This window comes from Panulirus ornatus, chromosome 7 (genome assembly GCF_036320965.1).
Source record: "Panulirus ornatus isolate Po-2019 chromosome 7, ASM3632096v1, whole genome shotgun sequence".
Taxonomy (NCBI): domain Eukaryota; kingdom Metazoa; phylum Arthropoda; class Malacostraca; order Decapoda; family Palinuridae; genus Panulirus; species Panulirus ornatus.
Window position 1 is genome coordinate 419,458 of NC_092230.1, and position 19,311 is coordinate 438,768.

General features: G+C 41.0%; 1 protein-coding gene across 11 annotated transcripts in view; it reads right to left on the reverse strand.

Moving 5' to 3' along the window:
- LOC139749356 (histidine protein methyltransferase 1 homolog) overlaps positions 1-19,311 on the reverse strand; it is a 112,766-nt gene that overhangs the window by 26,484 nt on the left and 66,971 nt on the right. For 10 of the 11 annotated variants that reach the window (XM_071663088.1, XM_071663090.1, XM_071663089.1 and 7 more), the window contains 2 exons: positions 14,242-14,591; positions 2,023-2,138 (listed from right to left, as the gene is read on the reverse strand). In XM_071663088.1, the coding sequence (XP_071519189.1) occupies positions 2,023-2,138; positions 14,242-14,591 (466 nt within the window). Of the gene's footprint in view, positions 1-1,646; positions 1,745-2,022; positions 2,139-14,241; positions 14,592-19,311 lie in introns of all 11 variants that reach the window. The other variant, XR_011712952.1, reaches the window with a different exon arrangement.

The following is a 19,311-nucleotide window of genomic DNA, read 5'->3' on the forward strand; positions in this document are numbered from 1 at the left end:
TAACTGAGCAAGATAAGAATCAGTAAAGGTAAAAGAAAATATTTTGTACAAGAATAAAAGATTACGAACAAGCTAAGTGAAGTGGTATGGAAATTGGGAAAGATGATATAGTGAAAAAAAGGGTTAATAGATGGGGACCCAAGAGGGTAGAACTGTCATGTGTGCAATACCTTTGAGAGACCCAAACAAGCTCCAGTATTAGCCAGATAAATGGTTACTGAAAGCCAACTTAGAAAGTAAGGTGAAGATGAGACAGTGACATGATGGACATTACAGGAATTTCCCTGTGAAAGGGGTGTAAAAGATAGCACAACAGCCAGACTACTAATGAAAAAGAACAAAATCACCAAAGCCCACTTTAGAAATAAAGTGCCTAGATGGGGGTTGGGTAAGAGGTATGTCAGGATAATGTTTCTGTCAGTTGCATGAGATGGCTATGATGGTGATTATTGCACTATCTTTAAGCAATTTTCCACAATAACATCTGAGGAAATCTTAGTTACAATTTTTTCCATGCATTAAACAAAACTGACACTTCTAATTATGTGATTTCTTAAAAGCCTAGGTTAAACATAATGGCTGTACAGATAACTACATAAAATGAAGGTAAATGAGGGATCTTAGCTATAAAACATGCTTTTCATAAACTTAAAACATATTTTGAAATCATTTTATGTGATTATCTAACTGTATTGCATGAGGAGAGAGTTTTACATTAGTGTGGCCCCATCTCTTAAACATTTCTATATATATCATATAACTTCTTAAATCTATGCTGTCTACATTAACCATACAGTCATTTCATTCCATTCATCCACCACTTTTATACTGTAAAAGTACTTTACATCATTCATAATAAATTTCATGCTTACTTTCATGTTATGTGCTTTGCTTTCTGCTTTGTTGGTCACAAATGACTAAGATACTGAAATGTCACATCTACTAGTAAAAAAACAGGTATACTGAAATAAAGCCAAAGATCATGAAACAGCTAATCATAAATTCTGTAACACAGCTAAATATGTGCTTGATATTTCTTTTATACCTTTTTGCAACTTCCTGCAAAGTGAGGGAGTGCCAGGAACATACAAAAATTACCTCATTTGCTCAAATCCATTTTCTAGATACCATATACTGTATAATGCATTCCTCATATCCACAGCCAAACAAATCTGCAAACCACACAAAATAGTGCACACAGACAATCACTGGCTGCCTCGCACCTACATACACTCAACATCTTCATAAAGAAATGAAGATCCACCTTACACAGAGCCACCTCAACATGCTCAGCAACCATTTCTTTGCAACAGCACTTGACCCCTCCCACCCAAACCACTCTATAACTAATTACCAACCCCTAAGTAGAAATAAAAGCTTACCCCTGCCTCACACTTCAGTAATCTCTACTCACAGACCCCACAATCCCCAACAAAATAATGAAAAAATACAAACACTCTAAAAAAACTGACCAACCAACGCACCTGTAAACTCCAACCCACCAGACATACACTCAGACACCACACTGCCCAGAGAAAATTAAGTCACACCCTCTCGCTTTTGCTACAATACAAGCACTGTTTCAACATATCCTGAGACCCTTATGCCCACAATGCAACTACCATAGAAAGACACCACGCACTTACAATTAACTGCTATGTACTCTTTGCACGCTGATGCACACACATCACAACACCTTATGACCTGTGGTCCAGACCAGTGGATGTCGCCAGCTTCCTGAGAGCTGCAGGAACATCATAAAGATAGAAAGGACTGTTAAGGGAAGAAGTAAGTAGCAAGTGTACTTCTTTTAAAACCAGGTATTCCCAATCACCATTTCCTATGCAGTACAAAATTCTAAAATCTGTTCCCTATTCTTAATTACAATGGGTACCCAATGCCCCCTAATCATATTCTATACTGCCTTTTCAACAACTCCTGCATTCTAGCCATTGCAATAGCCACATTTTTCAATGTGTCATATATCCATAGCATAAATCACTAAATAAACTAATCAATCACCTTCATTGTTTGTTGTAATTGTCCGTACACTCAGCAGTCCTTCCTGTTTCACCAGATTGATAAACTGCAATGTTCCTCCGCCAACACCGAAGTAGTGACTTTTTGCAGCCAGTAATCTTAATAAAAGTTAAAGGAAATCCTTGATTACATAACAAAACAGCTCAAAATCAATTAAGCTTTACACATAAAAAAGAAATGCCAGCCTTCTTTGCTTTGAATGATGGAAGGGTTCCTAGAAATGGTGATATAAAGCCAAATAATTCACATCAAAAATATGTTTCCTGAGTAAAATGGGGTTACAATCCATACCTTTTCCCAAAAAACAGGTAATCATAATTTACGACATTCTGAAAAAGAAAACATTGAAAATACATACATCTATCGCATGAAAATTTTTTAAAAAAGTATACAAGGAAAATGAGAATAGGTTGACCAAAAGGATGTATGTGTCAAGGATGGAGGGAACAAGGAGAATCGGGATGCCATATTACAGGTGAAAGGATGGAGTTTGGCCATATTAGAGGTGAAAGGATGGAGTCTGGCCATATGAGAGGTGGAAGGATGGAGTTCAAAAGATTTTGAGCGATAGGAGCTTGAATATACAGGAGGGTGAGAAGCATGCAAGGAATAGAGTGAATTGGAATGATGTGGTATACTAGGGTCGATGTACTGTTAATAGACTGAACCATGGCATACGAAATGTCTGGGGTAAACCATGGAAAGGTCTATGGGGCCTCGACGTGGAAAGGGAGCGGTGGTTTCGGTGCATTACACATGACAGCTAGAGACTCAGTGTGAACGAATGCGGCATTTGTTGTCTTTTCCTACTGCTACCTTGCACAAGTGCGGGGGGAGAGGGGTGCTGTTTCATGTGTGGCGGGTTGATGATGGGAATGAATGAAGGCAGCACATATGAATATGTACATTTTTTTTTTTTTTTTGTCGCTGTCTCCCACGTTTGCGAGGTAGCGCAAGGAAACAGACAAAAGAAATGGCCCAACCCACCCCCATATACATGTATATACATACGTCCACAGACGCAAATATACATACCTACACAGCTTTCCATGGTTTACCCCAGATGCTTCACATGCCCTGATTCAATCCACTGACAGCACATCAACCCCGGTATACCAAATAGATCCAATTCACTCTATTCCTTGCCCTCCTTCCACCCTCCAGCATGTTCAGGCCCCGATCACACAAAATCTTTTTCACTCCATCTTTCCACCTCCAATTTGGTCTCCCACTTCTCTTCGTTCCCTCCACCTCCGACACATATATCCTCTTGGTCAATCTTTCCTCACTCATTCTCTCCATGTGCCCAAACCATTTCAAAACACCCTCTTCTGCTCTCTCAACCACGCTCTTTTTATTTCCACACATCTCTCTTACCCTTACGTTACTTACTCGATCAAACCACCTCACACCACACATTGTCCTCAAACATCTCATTTCCAGCACATCCATCCTCCTGTGCACAACTCTATCCATAGCCCACGCCTCGCAACCATACATTGTTGGAACCACTATTCCTTCAAACATACCCATTTTTGCTTTCCGAGATAATGTTCTCGACTTCCACACATTCTTCAAGGCTCCCAGAATTTTCGCCCCCTCCCCCACCCTATGATCCACTTCCGCTTCCATGGTTCCATCTGCTGCCAGATCCACTCCCAGATATCTAAAACACTTTACTTCCTCCAATCTTTCTCCATTCAAACTTACCTCCCAATTGACTTGACCCTCAACCCTACTGTACCTAATATTAACCTTGCTCTTATTCACATTTACTCTTAACTTTCTTCTTTCACACACTTTACCAAACTCAGTCACCAGCTTCTGCAGTTTCTCACATGAATCAGCCACCAGCACTGTATCATCAGCTCACAACAACTGACTCACTTCCCAAGCTCTCTCATCCACAACAGACTTCATACTTGCCCCTCTTTACAAAACTCTTGCATTCACCTCCCTAACAACCCCATCCATAAACAAATTAAACAACCATGTAGACATCACACACCCCTGCTGCAAACCTACATTCACTGAGAACCAATCACTTTCCTCTCTTCCTACACGTACACATGCCTTACATCCTCGATAAAAACTTTTCACTGCTTCTAACAACTTGCCTTCCACACCATATATTCTTAATACCTTCCACAGAGCATCTCTATCAACTCTATCATATGCCTTCTCCAGATCCATAAATGCTACATACAAATCCATTTGCTTTTCTAAGTATTTCTCACATACATTCTTCAAAGCAAACACCTGATCCACACATCCTCTACCACTTCTGAAACCACACTGCTCTTCCCCAATCGCTCTGTACATGCCTTCACTCTCTCAATCAATACCCTCCCATATAATTTACCAGGAATACTCAACAAACTTATACCTCTGTAATTTGAGCACTCACTCTTATCCCCTTTGCCTTTGTACAATGGCACTATGCATGCATTCCTGCCAATCCTCAGGCACCTCTCCATGAGTCATACATACATTAAATAACCTTACCAACCAGTCAATAATACAGTCACCCCCTTTTTTAATAAATTCCACTGCAATACCATCCAAACCTGCTGCCTTGCCGGCTTTCATCTTCCGCAAAGCTTTTACTACCTCTTCTCTGTTCACCAAATCATTTTCCCTAACCCTCTCACTTTGCACACCACCTCGACCAAAACACCCTATATCTGCCACTCTATCATCAAACACATTCAACAAACCTTCAAAATACTCACTCCATCTCCTTCTCACATCCCCACTACTTGTTATCACCTCCCCATTTGCGCCCTTCACTGAAGTTCCCATTTGCTCCCTTGTCTTACGCACTTTACCTCCTTCCAGAACATCTTTTTATTCTCCCCAAAATTTAATGATACTCTCTCACCCCAACTCTCATTTGCCCTCTTTTTCACCTCTTGCACCTTTCTCTTGACCTCCTGTCTCTTTCTTTTATACATCTCCCACTCAATTGCATTTTTTCCCTGCAAAAATCGTCCAAATGCCTCTCTCTTCTCTTTCACTAATAATCTTACTTCTTCATCCCACCACTCACTACCCTTTCTAATCAACCCACCTCCCACTCTTCTCATGCCACAAGCATCTTTGTGCAATCCATCACTGATTCCCTAAATACATCCCATTCCTCCCCCACTCCCCTTACTTCCATTGTTCTCACCTTTTTCCATTCTGTACTCAGTCTCTCCTGGTACTTCCTCACACAAGTCTCCTTCCCAAGCTCACTCACTCTCACCACCCTCTTCACCCCAACATTCTCAATTAATATGGGTAAAACTGAAAGTTGATGGAGAGAGATGGGTGATTATTGGTGCATATGCACCTAGGCATGAGAAGAAAGATCATGAGAGGCAAGTGTTTTGGGAGCAGCTGAATGAGTGTGTTAGTGGTATTGATGCACGAGACCAGGTTATAGTGATGGGTGATTTGAATGCAAAGGTGAGTAATGTGGCAGTTGAGGGAATAATTGGTATACATGGGGTGTTCAGTGTTGTAAATGGAAATGGTGAAGAGCTTGTAGATTTATGTGCTGAAAAAGGACTGGTGATTGGGAATACCTGGTTTAAAAAGCGAGATATACATAAGTATACGTATGTAAGTAGGAGAGATGGCCAGAGAGCGTTATTGGATTACGTGTTAATTGACAGGCCTGCGAAAGAGAGACTTTTGGATGTTAATGTGCTGAGAGGTGCAACTGGAGGGATGTCTGATCATTATCTTGTGGAGGCTAAGGGTTTTGTATGGGTTTTGTATGGGTTTTCAGAAAAGAAGAATATGTACATGTGTGTATATATATAAATAAATATATATATATATATATTTATATTTATCTATTTTGCTTTGTCCCTGTCTCCCGTGTTTGCGAGGTAGCGCAAGGAAATGGACGAAAGAAATGGCCCAACCCACCCCCACACACATGTATATACATACATGTCCACACACGCAAATATACATACCTATACATCTCAATGTACACATATATATATATACACACAGACATATACATATATACACATGTACATAATTCATACTGTCTGCCTTTATTTATTCCCATTGCCACCTTGCCACACATGGAATAACATCCTCCTCCCCCATCATGTGTGCAAAGTAGCACTAGGAAAAGACAACAAAGGCCCCATTAGTTCATACTCAGTCTCTAGCTGTCATGTAATGATGCCCGAAACCACAGCTCCCTTTCCACATCCAGGCCCAACACAACTTTCCATGGTTTACCCCAGACGTTTCACATGCCCTGGTTCAATCCATTGACAGCACGTCGACCCCGGTATACCACATCGTTCCAATTCACTCTATTCCTTGCACGCCTTTCACCCTCCTGCATGTTCAGACCCCGATCGCTCAAAATCTTTTTCACTCCATCTTTCCACCTCCAGTTTGGTCTCCCACTTCCCCTCGTTCCCTCCACCTCTGAGGCATATATTCTCTTTGTCAATCTTTCCTCACTCATTCTCTCCATGTGCCCAAACCATTTCAAAACACCGTCTTCTGCTCTCTCAACCACGCTCTTTTTATTTCCACACGTCCTCTTACCCTATCATTACTTACTCGATCAAACCACCTCACACCACATATTGTCCTCAAATATCTCGTTTCCAGCAAATCCACCCTCTTGTGCACAACTCTATCCATAGCCTACGCCTCACAACCATACAACATTGCTGGAACCACTATTACTTCAAACATACCCATTTTTGCTTTCCGAGATAATGTTCTCGACTTCCACACATTCTTCAAGATTGGGGAAGAGCAGTGTGGTTTCAGAAGTGGTAGAGGATGTGTGGATCAGGTGTTTGCTTTGAGGAATGTATGTGAAAAATACTTAGAAAAGCAAATGGATTTGTATGTAGCATTTATGGATCTGGAGAAGGCATATCAAGGTATTCAGAATATATGATGTGGGAGGCAAGTTGTTAGAAGCAGTGAAAAGTTTTTATCGAGGATGTAAGGCATGTGTACGTGTAGGAAGAGAGGAAAGTGATTGGTTCTAAGTGAATGTAGATTTGCGGCAGGGGTGTGTGATGTCTCCATGGTTGTTTAATTTGTTTATGGATGGGGTTGTTAGGGAGGTGAATGCAAGAGTTTTGGAAAGAGGGGCAAGTATGAAGTCTGTTGTGGATGAGAGAGCTTGAGAAGTGAGTCAGTTGTTGTTTGCTGATGATACAGCGCTGGTGGCTGATTCATGTGAGAAACTGCAGAAACTGGTGACTGAGTTTGGTAAAGTGTGTGAAAGAAGAAAGTTAAGAGTAAATGTGAAAAAGAGCAAGGTTATTAGGTACAGTAGGGTTGAGGGTCAAGTCAATTGGGAGATTAGTTTGAATGGAGAAAAACTGGAGGAAGTAAAGTGTTTTAGATATCTGGGAGTGGATCTGGCACCGGATGGAACCATGGAAGCGGAAATAAATCATAGGGTGGGGGAGGGGGCGAAAATCCTGAGAGCCTTGAAGAATTTTGGAAGTCGAGAACATTATCTTTGAAAGCAAAAATGGGTATGTTTGAAGGAATAGTGGTTCCAACAATGTTGTATGGTTGCGAGGCATGGGCTATGGATAGAGTTGTATGCAGGAGGGTGGATGTGCTGGAAATGAGATGTTTGAGGACAATGTGTGGTGTGAGGTGGTTTGATCGAGTAAGTAATGTCAGGGTAAGAGAGATGTGTGGAAATAAAAAGAGTGTGGTTGAGAGAGCAGAAGAGGGTGTTTTGAAATGGTTTGGGCACATGGAGAGAATGAGCGAGGAAAGATTGACCAAGAGGATATATGTGTCGGAGGTGGAGGGAACGAGGAGAAGTGGGAGACCAAATTGTAGGTGGAAAGATGGAGTGAAAAAGATTTTGTGTGATCGGGGCCTGAACATGCAGGAGGGTGAAAGGAGGGCAAGGAATAGAGTGAATTGGAGCGATGTGGTATACCGGGGTTGACGTGCTGTCAGTGGATTGAATCAAGGCATGTGAAGCGTCTGGGGTAAACCATGGAAAGCTGAGTAGGTATGTATATTTGCGTGTGTGGACGTATGTATATACATGTATATGGGGGGGGGGTTGGGCCATTTCTTTCATCTGTTTCCTTGCGCTACCTCGCAAACGCGGGAGACAGCGACAAAGTATAAAAAAAAAAAAAAAAAAAATTTATTTTATTATATATATATATATATATATATATATATATATATATATATATATATATATAAACCATGGAAAGCTGTGTAGGTATGTATATTTGCGTGTGTGGACGTATGTATATACATGTGTAATGGGGGGGGGTTGGGCCATTTCTTTCGTCTGTTTCCTTGCGCTACCTCGCAAACGCGGGAGACAGCGACAAAGTATAAAAAAAAAAAATATATATATATATATATATATATATATATATATGGATTTGTATGTAGTATTTATGGATCTGGAGAAGACATATGATAGAGTTGATAGGGATGCTCTGTGGAAGGTATTAAGAATATATGGTGTGGGAGGAAAGTTGTTAGAAGCAGTGAAAAGTTTTTATCGAGGATGTAAGGCATGTGTACGTGTAGGAAGAGAGGAAAGTGATTGGTTCTCAGTGAATGTAGGTTTGCGGCAGGGGTGTGTGATGTCTCCATGGTTGTTTAATTTGTTTATGGATGGGGTTGTTAGGGAGGTAAATGCAAGAGTTTTGGAAAGAGGGGCAAGTATGAAGTCTGTTGGGGATGAGAGAGCTTGGGAAGTGAGTCAGTTGTTGTTTGCTGATGATACAGCGCTGGTGGCTGATTCATGTGAGAAACTGCAGAAACTGGTGACTGAGTTTGGGAAAGTCTGTGAAAGAAGAAAGTTAAGAGTAAATGTGAATAAGAGCAAGGTAATTAGGTACAGTAGGGTTGAGGGTCAAGTCAATTGGGAGGTGAGTTTGAATGGAGAAAAACTGGAGGAAGTAAAGTGTTTTAGATATCTGGGAGTGGATCTGGCAGCGGATGGAACAATGGAAGCGGAAGTGGATCATAGGGTGGGGGAGGGGGCGAAAATTTTGGGAGCCTTGAAGAATGTGTGGAAGTCGAGAACACTATCTCGGAAAGCAAAAATGGGTATGTTTGAAGGAATAGTGGTTCCAACAATGTTGTATGGTTGTGAGGCGTGGGCTATGGATAGAGTTGTGCGCAGGAGGATGGATGTGCTGGAAATGAGATGTTTGAGGACAATGTGTGGTGTGAGGTGGTTTGATCGAGTAAGTAACGTAAGGGTAAGAGAGATGTGTGGAAATAAAAAGAGCGTGGTTGAGAGAGCAGAAGAGGGTGTTTTGAAATGGTTTGGGCACATGGAGAGAATGAGTGAGGAGAGATTGACCAAGAGGATATATGTGTCGGAGGTGGAGGGAACGAGGAGAAGAGGGAGACCAAATTGGAGGTGGAAAGATGGAGTGAAAAAGATTTTGTGTGATCGGGGCCTGAACATGCAGGAGGGTGAAAGGAGGGCAAGGAATAGAGTGAATTGGAGCGATGTGGTATACAGGGGTTGACGTGCTGTCAGTGGATTGAATCAAGGCATGTGAAGCGTCTGGGGTAAACCATGGAAAGCTGTGTAGGTATGTATATTTGCGTGTGTGGACGTGTGTATGTACATGTGTATGGGGGGGGGTTGGGCCATTTCTTTCGTCTGTTTCCTTGCGCTACCTCGCAGACGCGGGAGACAGCGACAGAGTATAAAAAAAAAAAAAATATATATATATATATATATATATATATATATATATATATATATATATATATATATATATATATATATATATATATATATGTATGAGAGGCAAGTGTTTTGGGAGCAGCTGAATGAGTGTGTTAATGGTTTTGAATCACAAGACCGGGTTATAGTGATGGGTGATTTGAATGCAAAGGTGAGTAATGTGGCAGTTGAGGAAACAATTGGTATACATGGGGTGTTCAGTGTTCTAAATGGAAATGGTGAAGAGCTTGTAGATTTATATGCTGAAAAACGACTGGTGATTGGGAATCCCTGGTTTAAAAAGCAATATATATATAAGTATACGTATGTAAGTAGGAGAGATGGCCAGAGAGTGTTATTGGACACGTGTTAATTGATAAGCGCGCGAAAGAGAGACTTTTGGATGTTAATGTGCTGAGAGGTCAACTGGAGGGATGTCTGATCATTATCTTGTGGAGACGAAGGTGAAGATTTGTAGGGGTTTTCAGAAAAGAAGAGAGAATGTTGGGGTAAAGAGAGTGGTGAGAGTAAGTGAGCTTGGGAAGGAGACTTGTGTGAGGAAGTACAGAATGGAAAAAGATGAGAACAAAGGGCGTAAGGGGAGTGGGGGATGAATGGGATGTCTTTAGGGAAGCAGTGATGGCTTGTGCAAAAGATGCTTGTGGCATGAGAAGCGTGGGAGTTGGGTTGATTAGAAAGGGTAGTGAGTGGTGGGATGAAGTAAGGTTATTAGTGAAAGAGAAGAGAGAGGCATTTGGATGATTTTTGCAGGGAAAAAATGCAAATGAGTGGGAGTTGTATAAAATAAAGAGGCAGGAGGTCAAGAAAAAGGTGCAAGAGGTGAAAAAGAGGGCAAATGAGAGTTGGGGTGAGAGAGTATCATTAAATCTTAGGGAGAATAAAAAGATGTTCTGGAAGGAGGTAACTAAAGTGCGTAAGACAAGGGAGCAAATGGGAACTTCAGTGAAGGGGGCTAATGGGGAGGTGATAACAAGTAGGAGATGGAGTGAGTATTTTGAAGGTTTGTTGAATGTGTTTGATGATAGAGTGGCAGATATAGGGTGTTTTGGTCGAGGTGGTGTGCAAAGTGAGAGGGTTAGGGAAAATGATTTGGTAAACAGAGAAGAGGTAGTAAAAGCTTTGCGGAAGATGAAAGCCGGCAAGGCAGTGGGTTTGGATGGTATTGCAGTGGAATTTATTAAAAAAGGGGGTGACTGTTTTGTTAACTGGTAGGTAAGGTTATTTAATGTATGTATGATTCATGGTGAGGTGCCTGAGGATTGGCGGAATGCTTGCATAGTGTCATTGCACAAAGGCAAAGGGTATAAAAGTGAGTGCTCAAATTACAGAGGTATAAGTTTGTTGAGTATTCCTGGTAAATCATATGGGAGGGTATTGATTGAGAGGGTGAAGGCATGTACAGAGCATCAGATTGGGGAAGAGCAGGGTTTTCAGAAGTGGTAGAGGATGTGTGGATCAGGTGTTTGCTTTGAAGAATGTATGTGAGAAATACTTGGAAAAGCAAATGGATTTTTATGTGGCATTTATGGATCTGTAGAAGGCATATGATAGAGTTGATAGAGATGCTCTGTGGAAGGTATTAAGAATATATGGTGTGGGAGGCAAGTTGTTAGAAGCAGTGAAAAGTTTTTATCGAGGATGTAAGGCGTGTGTATGTGTAGGAAGAGAGGAAAGTGATTGGTTCTCAGTGAATGTAGGTTTGCGACATGGGTTTGTGATGTCTCTATGGTTGTTTAATTTGTTTATGGATGGGGTTGTTAGGGAGGTGAACGCAAGAGTTTTGGAAAGAGGAGCAAGTATGCAGTCTGTTGTGGATGAGAGAGCTTGGGAGGTGAGTCAGTTGTTGTTCGCTGATGATACAGCGCTGGTGGCTGATTCATGTGAGAAACTGCAGAAGCTGATGACTGTGTTTGGTAAAGTGTGTGAAAGAAAAAAGTTGAGAGTAATTGTGAATAAGAGCAAGGTTATTAGGTACAGTAGGGTTGAGGGTCAAGTCAATTGGGAGGTAAGTTTGGAGAAAAACTGGAGGAAGTGAAGTGTTTTAGATAAAATGGGTATGTTTGAGGGAATAGTGGTTCCAACAATGTTATATATAGTTGCGAGGCGTGGGCTATGGATAGAGTTGTGCGGAGGAGGGTGGATGTGCTGGAAATGAGATGTTTGAGGACAATATGTGGTGTGAGGTGGTTTGATCGAATAAGTAATAATAGGGGAAGAGAGATGTGTGGTAATAAAAAGAGTGTGGCTGAGAGAGCAGAAGAGGGTATGTTGAAATGGTTTGGTCACATGGATAGAATGAGTGAGGAAAGATTGACCAAGAGGATATATGTGTCAGAGGTGGAAGAAACGAAGAGAAGTGGGAGACGAAATTGGAGGTGGAAAGATGGAGTGAAAAAGATTATGAGTGATCGGCGCCTGAACATTCTGGAGGGTGAAAGGCGTGCAAGGAATAGAGTGAATTAGGACGATGTGGTATACCGGGGTTGATGTGATGTCAATGGATTGAACCAGGGCATGTGAAGCTTCTGGGGTAAACCATGGAAAGTTCTGTGGGGCCTGGATGTGGAAAGGGAGCTGTGGTTTTGGTGCTTTAATACATGACAGCTAGAGACTGAGTGTGAATGAATGTGGCCTTTGTTGTCTTTTCCTAGCGCTACCTCGCACACATGAGGGGGGAGAGGGTTTTTATTTCATGTGTGGCGGGGTGGCGATGGGAATTAATAAAGGCAGACTATGAATTATGTACATGTGTATATATGTATATGTCTGTGTGTGTTTTTACATATGTATACGTTGAGATGTTTAGGTATGTATATTTGTATGTGTGGACGTGTAGGTATATGCATGAGTATGTGAGTGGGTCGGGTCATTCTTTCGTCTGTTTCCTCGCACTACCTCGCTAACGCGGGAGACAGCAACAAAGCAAAATAGATAAAAATAAATATATATCAAACAAATTCAACAAATCTTCAAAATACTCATCTCCTTCTCACATCACCACTTCTTGTTATCACCTCCCCATTAGTCCCCTTCACTGATTTTCCAATTTGTTCTCTTGTCTTACGCACTTCATTTACCTCCTTCCAAAACATCTTTTTATTCTCCCTAAAATTTAATGATACTCTCTCACCCTAACTCTCATTTGCCCTTTTTTTCACCTCTTGCACCTTTCTCTTGACCTCCTGCCTCCTTCTTTTATGCATCTCCCAGTCATTTGCATTATTTCCCTGCAAAACCCATCCAAATGCCTCTCTCTTCTCTTTCACAAATAATCTTACTTCTCCAGCCCACCACTCACTACCCTTTCTAATCTGCCCACCTCCCACACTCCTCATGCCACAAGCATCTTTTGTGCAAGCCATCACTACTTCCCTAAATACATCCCATTCCTCCCCCACTCCCCCTACGTCCTCTGTTCTGACCTTTTTTCCATTCTGCACTCAGTCTCTCCTGGTACTTCCTTACAAAAGTCTCCTTTCCAAGCTCACATACTCTCACCACTCCCTTCACCCCACCTTTTCTCTTCTTTTCTGAAATCCTCTACAAATCTTCACCTTTGCCTCCACAAGATAATGATCAGACATCCCTCCAGTTGCATCTCTCAGCACATTAACTTCCAAAAGTCTTTCTCTCGCATGCCTATCAATTAACACGTAATCCAATAACACTCTCTGGCCATCTCTCTACTTACATACGTATACTTATGTATACCTCTCTTTTTAAACCAGGTATTCCCAATCACCAGTCCTTTTTCAGCGCACAAATGTACAACAGTGAACACCCCATGTACACCAATTATTCCCTCAACTGCCACACTACTCACCTTTGCATTCAAATGCCCATGACTATAACCCAGTCTCATGCATCAAAACTACTAACACACTCATTCAGATGCTCCCAAAACACTTGCCTCTCATGATCTTTCTTCTCATGCACAGGTGCATATGCACCAATAATCGCCCACCTCTCTCCGTCCACTTTCAGTTTTACCCATATCAATCTAGAGTTCACTTTTGTTACACTCTATCACATACTCCCACCACTCTTGTTTCAGGAGTAGCGCTACTCCTTCCCTTGATCTTGTCCTCTCACCAACCCCTGACTTTACTCCCAAAACATTCCCAAACCACTCTTCCCCTTTACCCTTGAGCTTTGTTTCACTCAGAGCCAAAATGTCCAGGTTCCTTACCTCAAACATACTATCTATCTCTCCTTTTTTCTCATCTTGTTCACATCCACACACATTTAGACACCCCAATCTGAGCTTTCAAGGAGGATGAGCACTCCCTGCATGACTCCTCCTTCTGTTTCCCCTTTTAGAAAGTTAAAATAGAAGGAGGAGAAGGTTTTTAGCCCTCCTCTCCCATCCACTTTAGCCACCTCCTATGACATGCGGGATATGTGTGGGAAGTATTCTTTCTCCACTATCCCCAGGACTTATCCACTGGAATATAAAAGGATACATAACACCATCTTGTTTGAGGCAATTGGTCATGACTGTCAACAGCTTCTGATAACATTCTGGGTTGTAGATTGTTTCTGATGTAAGAATTATATCAAACTTTGCACTCTCATCATCCTTGCTGCTTAATGTGTTATCCTTGTCTTCATCTGATTTTAGTTTGTTGAGTAAAAGCTGGTTGAAATCACCCCAATCACCAGAGTAGAAAGATGCTTTTGATGCTATTTCCATAACTGGGTCTCTTGAGAGGCTGCTATCTCTTGCTGAATCATTTCTATCATTCACTGGAGAGTCATCTGCTAAGTTTAATGCCACATTTGGTACTGTGACAAAATTGATAACCTCTTCATTCTGTAAAAGATAAGGCAACTTTTGAAAAGACCCAAATCCATTGCAGTCACCTACTGTATTAGTTTAAGATCTCAGCTGACGAGCGAAAAATAAGTCTGACACTACATGAATCAATGTCTTTTTTTCATACTATTTGCCATTTCCTGCATTAGCAAGGTAGCATTAAGAACAGATGACTGAGCCTTTAAGGGAATACCCTCAACTGGCCCCCCTCCTCAGTTACTTCTTCTGGAAAACTAAAATCAGTTACCTCTACCAACAAAATATTTCATAGCACTTTTCATTCTCTCTTGTTTTAAAAATAGATTAATAATCGGCAGGAAATCTGATACATTAGTTCATGAAAACGATACCAATTTGCGAAAGCTATGAGACATGTGACAAGTATATCTATTCATCAACATATAAGTCATTTTCCATGCTCAGATCAGCACACTAAATCCTATTCCAGTCTACTCTATTCTCTGTCCATGTTTCACATTCACAGATTAGTGTTCACAGATACTCTCCCTTAGCTCTTTCTTTTCATACATTCAGGGTTCTAATTTGTCTCTCCATAATTCTCCCAAAAGATTTACAAACTTTTCTCACCTGCACACCTCTCTCCTTTACATCTACATGCCTGTACAGTACAAAGTCAAAATACTTAAATTTCCTACAGATGGATATTGACAAATTCCTAAGATGGTCTACAACACAGTTGATGAGTTTCAACCTCAGTATATGCAACATAAGGAGGATGGAACACATTGAAAAAAAAAGCCTCAACATGAATATAATTCAACAGAGTCTGTGTTAGAGGAACTCTGAGGTTGATACTGTACATGGAATGCTGTTAGAACACTAACTCAGGAGAATCATAAAAGCTACAACCAGTCTACCAGAAAAGAATAAACTGCATTCAGGTATGTGGACAAGGAAATGTTTAGCAAGCTATTGAAAGCATTTATTAGACCTAAATTAGAGTATGTTTCTCATGTCTGATCTGTGAATATAAGGAAGCAAAAAGAACTAATAATGAACGTTCAGAGGACAAAAAAAGTTCCTGAAATATGAGAGCTGATTTACTGAGGGGTTAGAGGTCATAACTTTGCCCATTACAGAAAAAGGTAAAAGTAGGGCTAATCTACTCAGAATCTTCAAGTTTCTAAACCACTTTATCAATGACTTCAGTGAACACTTTTTTTTGAGAAGCAGAGATATTTAACCAATGTTCAAAAAAATAAAACTAAACATGAAAATTGAAAGAAACGATGTAAAAAAGAAATACTCTCACAGCATCTAAGCAGTTCATAAACGGAATACACTATGTAATGACACTGTGAATTCTGAGAATACAGAGAAGTTTATAAAGCAGCAGGAAAGTACAGACAGTTTAAGAGATAGTAGTTCCCTCCCTGTACTGCAAAAATAGTGATCAAAAGAATGTAATAAATTATAAATGTAACCATATAAATGCACAATATTTTTCATATATATGTGCCATTTAATACATTACTGAGGTAGTGTCAAGAACAGATGAATGAGCCTCAAATGGAAAATCATCACTTGGCCCCCTTCTTTGTTCCTTCTTTTGGAAAAGTAAAAAACTGGGGTGGAGGATTTCCAGCCCACTGCTCCCTTCCTATTTTCTTGCCTTTTAGAACATGCAGGGAATACGTGAGAAGTATTCTTCCTCCCCTGTTCACAGGGGTAATATCCATTTTATACATATCTATTATACTTGATTGCCGTGTTCTGCATCAGCGATGTAGTGCCAGAAAACAAAGAAAGAAAGACCCATCCATTCATATACACACATATATACATACACACACATCCATGTACATATACAAACATTCTATAAATATATATATATATATATATATATATATATATATATATATATATATATATATATATATAGAAATATATATATATATTTTTTTTTTTTTTTTTGCTTTGTCGCTGTCTCCCGCATTTGCGAGGTAGCGAAAGGAAACAGACGAAAGAAATGGCCCAACCCACCCCCATACACATGTATATTCATACGTCCACACACGCAAATATACATACCTACACAGCTTTCCATGGTTTACCCCAGACGCTTCACACGCCTTGATTCAATCCACTGACAGCATGTCAACCCCGGTATACCACATCGCTCCAATTCACTCTATTCCTTGCCCTCCTTTCACCCTCCTGCAAAACAGAGAAGAGGTAGTAAAAGCTTTGCGGAAGATGAAAGCTGGCAAGGCAGCAGGTTTGGATGGTATTGCAGTGGAATTTATTAAAAAAGGGGGTGACTGTATTGTTGACTGGTTGGTAAGGTTATTTAATGTATGTATGACTCATGGTGAGGTGCCTGAGGATTGGCGGAATGCGTGCATAGTGCCATTGTACAAAGGCAAAGGGGATAAGAGTGAGTGCTGAAATTACAGAGGTATAAGTTTGTTGAGTATTCCTGGTAAATTATATGGGAGGGTATTGACTGAGAGGGTGAAGGCATGTACAGAGCATCAGATTGGGGAAGAGCAGTGTGGTTTCAGAAGTGGTAGAGGATGTGTGGATCAGGTGTTTGCTTTGAAGAATGTATGTGAGAAATACTTAGAAAAGCAAATGGATTTGTATGTAGCATTTATGGATCTGGAGAAGGCATATGATAGAGTTGATAGAGATGCTCTGTGGAAGGTATTAAGAATATATGGTGTGGGAGGAAAGTTGTTAGAAGCAGTGAAAAGTTTTTATCGAGGATGTAATGCATGTGTACGTGTAGGAAGAGAGGAAAGTGATTGGTTCTCAGTGAATGTAGGTTTGCGGCAGGGGTGTGTGATGTCTCCATGGTTGTTTAATTTGTTTATGGATGGGGTTGTTAGGGAGGTGAATGCAAGAGTTTTGGAAAGAGGGGCAAGTATGAAGTCTGTTGGGGATGAGAGAGCTTGGGAAGTGAGTCAGTTGTTGTTCGCTGATGATACAGCGCTGGTGGCTGATTCATGTGAGAAACTGCAGAAGCTGGTGACTGAGTTGGGTAAGGTGTGTGGAAGAAGAAAGTTAAGAGTAAATGTGAATAAGAGCAAGGTTATTAGGTACAGTAGGGTTGAGGGTCAAGTCAATTGGGAGGTGAGTTTGAATGGAGAAAAACTGGAGGAAGTGAAGTGTTTTAGATATCTGGGAGTGGATCTGGCAGCAGATGGAACCATGGAAGCGGAAGTGGATCATAGGGTGGGGGAGGGGGCGAAAATTCTGGGAGCCTTGAAGAATGTGTGGAAGTCGAGAACATTATCTCGGAAAGCAAAAATGGGTATGTTTGAAGGAATAGTGGTTCCAACAATGTTGTATGGTTGCGAGGCGTGGGCTATGGATAGAGTTGTGCGCAGGAGGATGGATGTGCTGGAAATGAGATGTTTGAGGACAATGTGTGGTGTGAGGTGGTTTGATTGAGTGATTAACGTAAGGGTAAGAGAGATGTGTGGAAATAAAAAGAGCATGGTTGAGAGAGCAGAAGAGGGTGTTTTGAAGTGGTTTGGGCACATGGAGAGAATGAGTGAGGAAAGATTGACCAAGAGGATATATGTGTCGGAGGTGGAGGGAACGAGGAGAAGAGGGAGACCAAATTGGAGGTGGAAAGAGGAGTGAAAAAGATTTTGTGTGATCGGGGCCTGAACATGCAGGAGGGTGAAAGGAGGGCAAGGAATAGAGTGAATTGGAGCGATGTGGTATACCGGGGTTGACGTGCTGTCAGTGGATTGAATCAAGGCATGTGAAGCGTCTGGGGTAAACCATGGAAAGCTGTGTAGGTATGTATATTTGAGTGTGTGGACGTATGTATATACATGTGTATGGGGGGGTTGGGCCATTTCTTTCGTCTGTTTCATTGCGCTACCTTGCAAACGTGGGAGACAGCGACAAAGTATAATAAAAAAAAATATATAAATAATATATATATATATATATATATATATATATATATTTTTTTTTTTTTTTTCATACTATTCACCATTTCCCATATCATTGAGGTAGTGTGAAGAACAGAGGACTGAGCCTTTGAGAGAATATCCTCACTTAGCCCCTTCTCTGTTCATCTTTTGTTAAATTAAAAATGAAAGGGAAGAATTTCCAGCCCCCCTTCCCTCCCCTTTTGGGGAGAAAGGATATTTCCCACGTATTCCCTGCGTGTTGTAGAAGGTGACCAAAAGGGGAGGGAGCAGAGGGCTGGAAATCCTCCACTCTCCTTTTCAGTTGTCCTAAAGAAGGAACAGAGAAGGGGGCCAAGTGAGGATATTCAATATTACCTCAAAGGCTCAGTCTTCTATTCTTAATGCTACCTAGCTAATGCGGGAAATGGCAAATAGAATGAAAAAAAATATATATAATTTTTACTACTTTACCATACCTAGCCGCCGTGTTCCATACCAGCAAGGCAGCGCAAGGAAAAAGACGAGAGAATGGCCGAATCCACCCCATACACATGCATATACATGAACGCCCACACACGCACATATACATACCTATACATTTCAACGTGTACATACATATACATAAAGACATATACATATATACACATGCACACATTTATACTTGCTGCCTTCATCCATTCCTGTCGCCACCCCGCCACACATGAAACAGCACCCCTCTCCCATGCACGAGTGCAAGGTAGAGCTAGGGGAAGACAACAAAGGCCACATTCGTTCATACTCAGTCTCTATCTGTCATGTGTAATGCACCGAAACCAAAGCTCCCT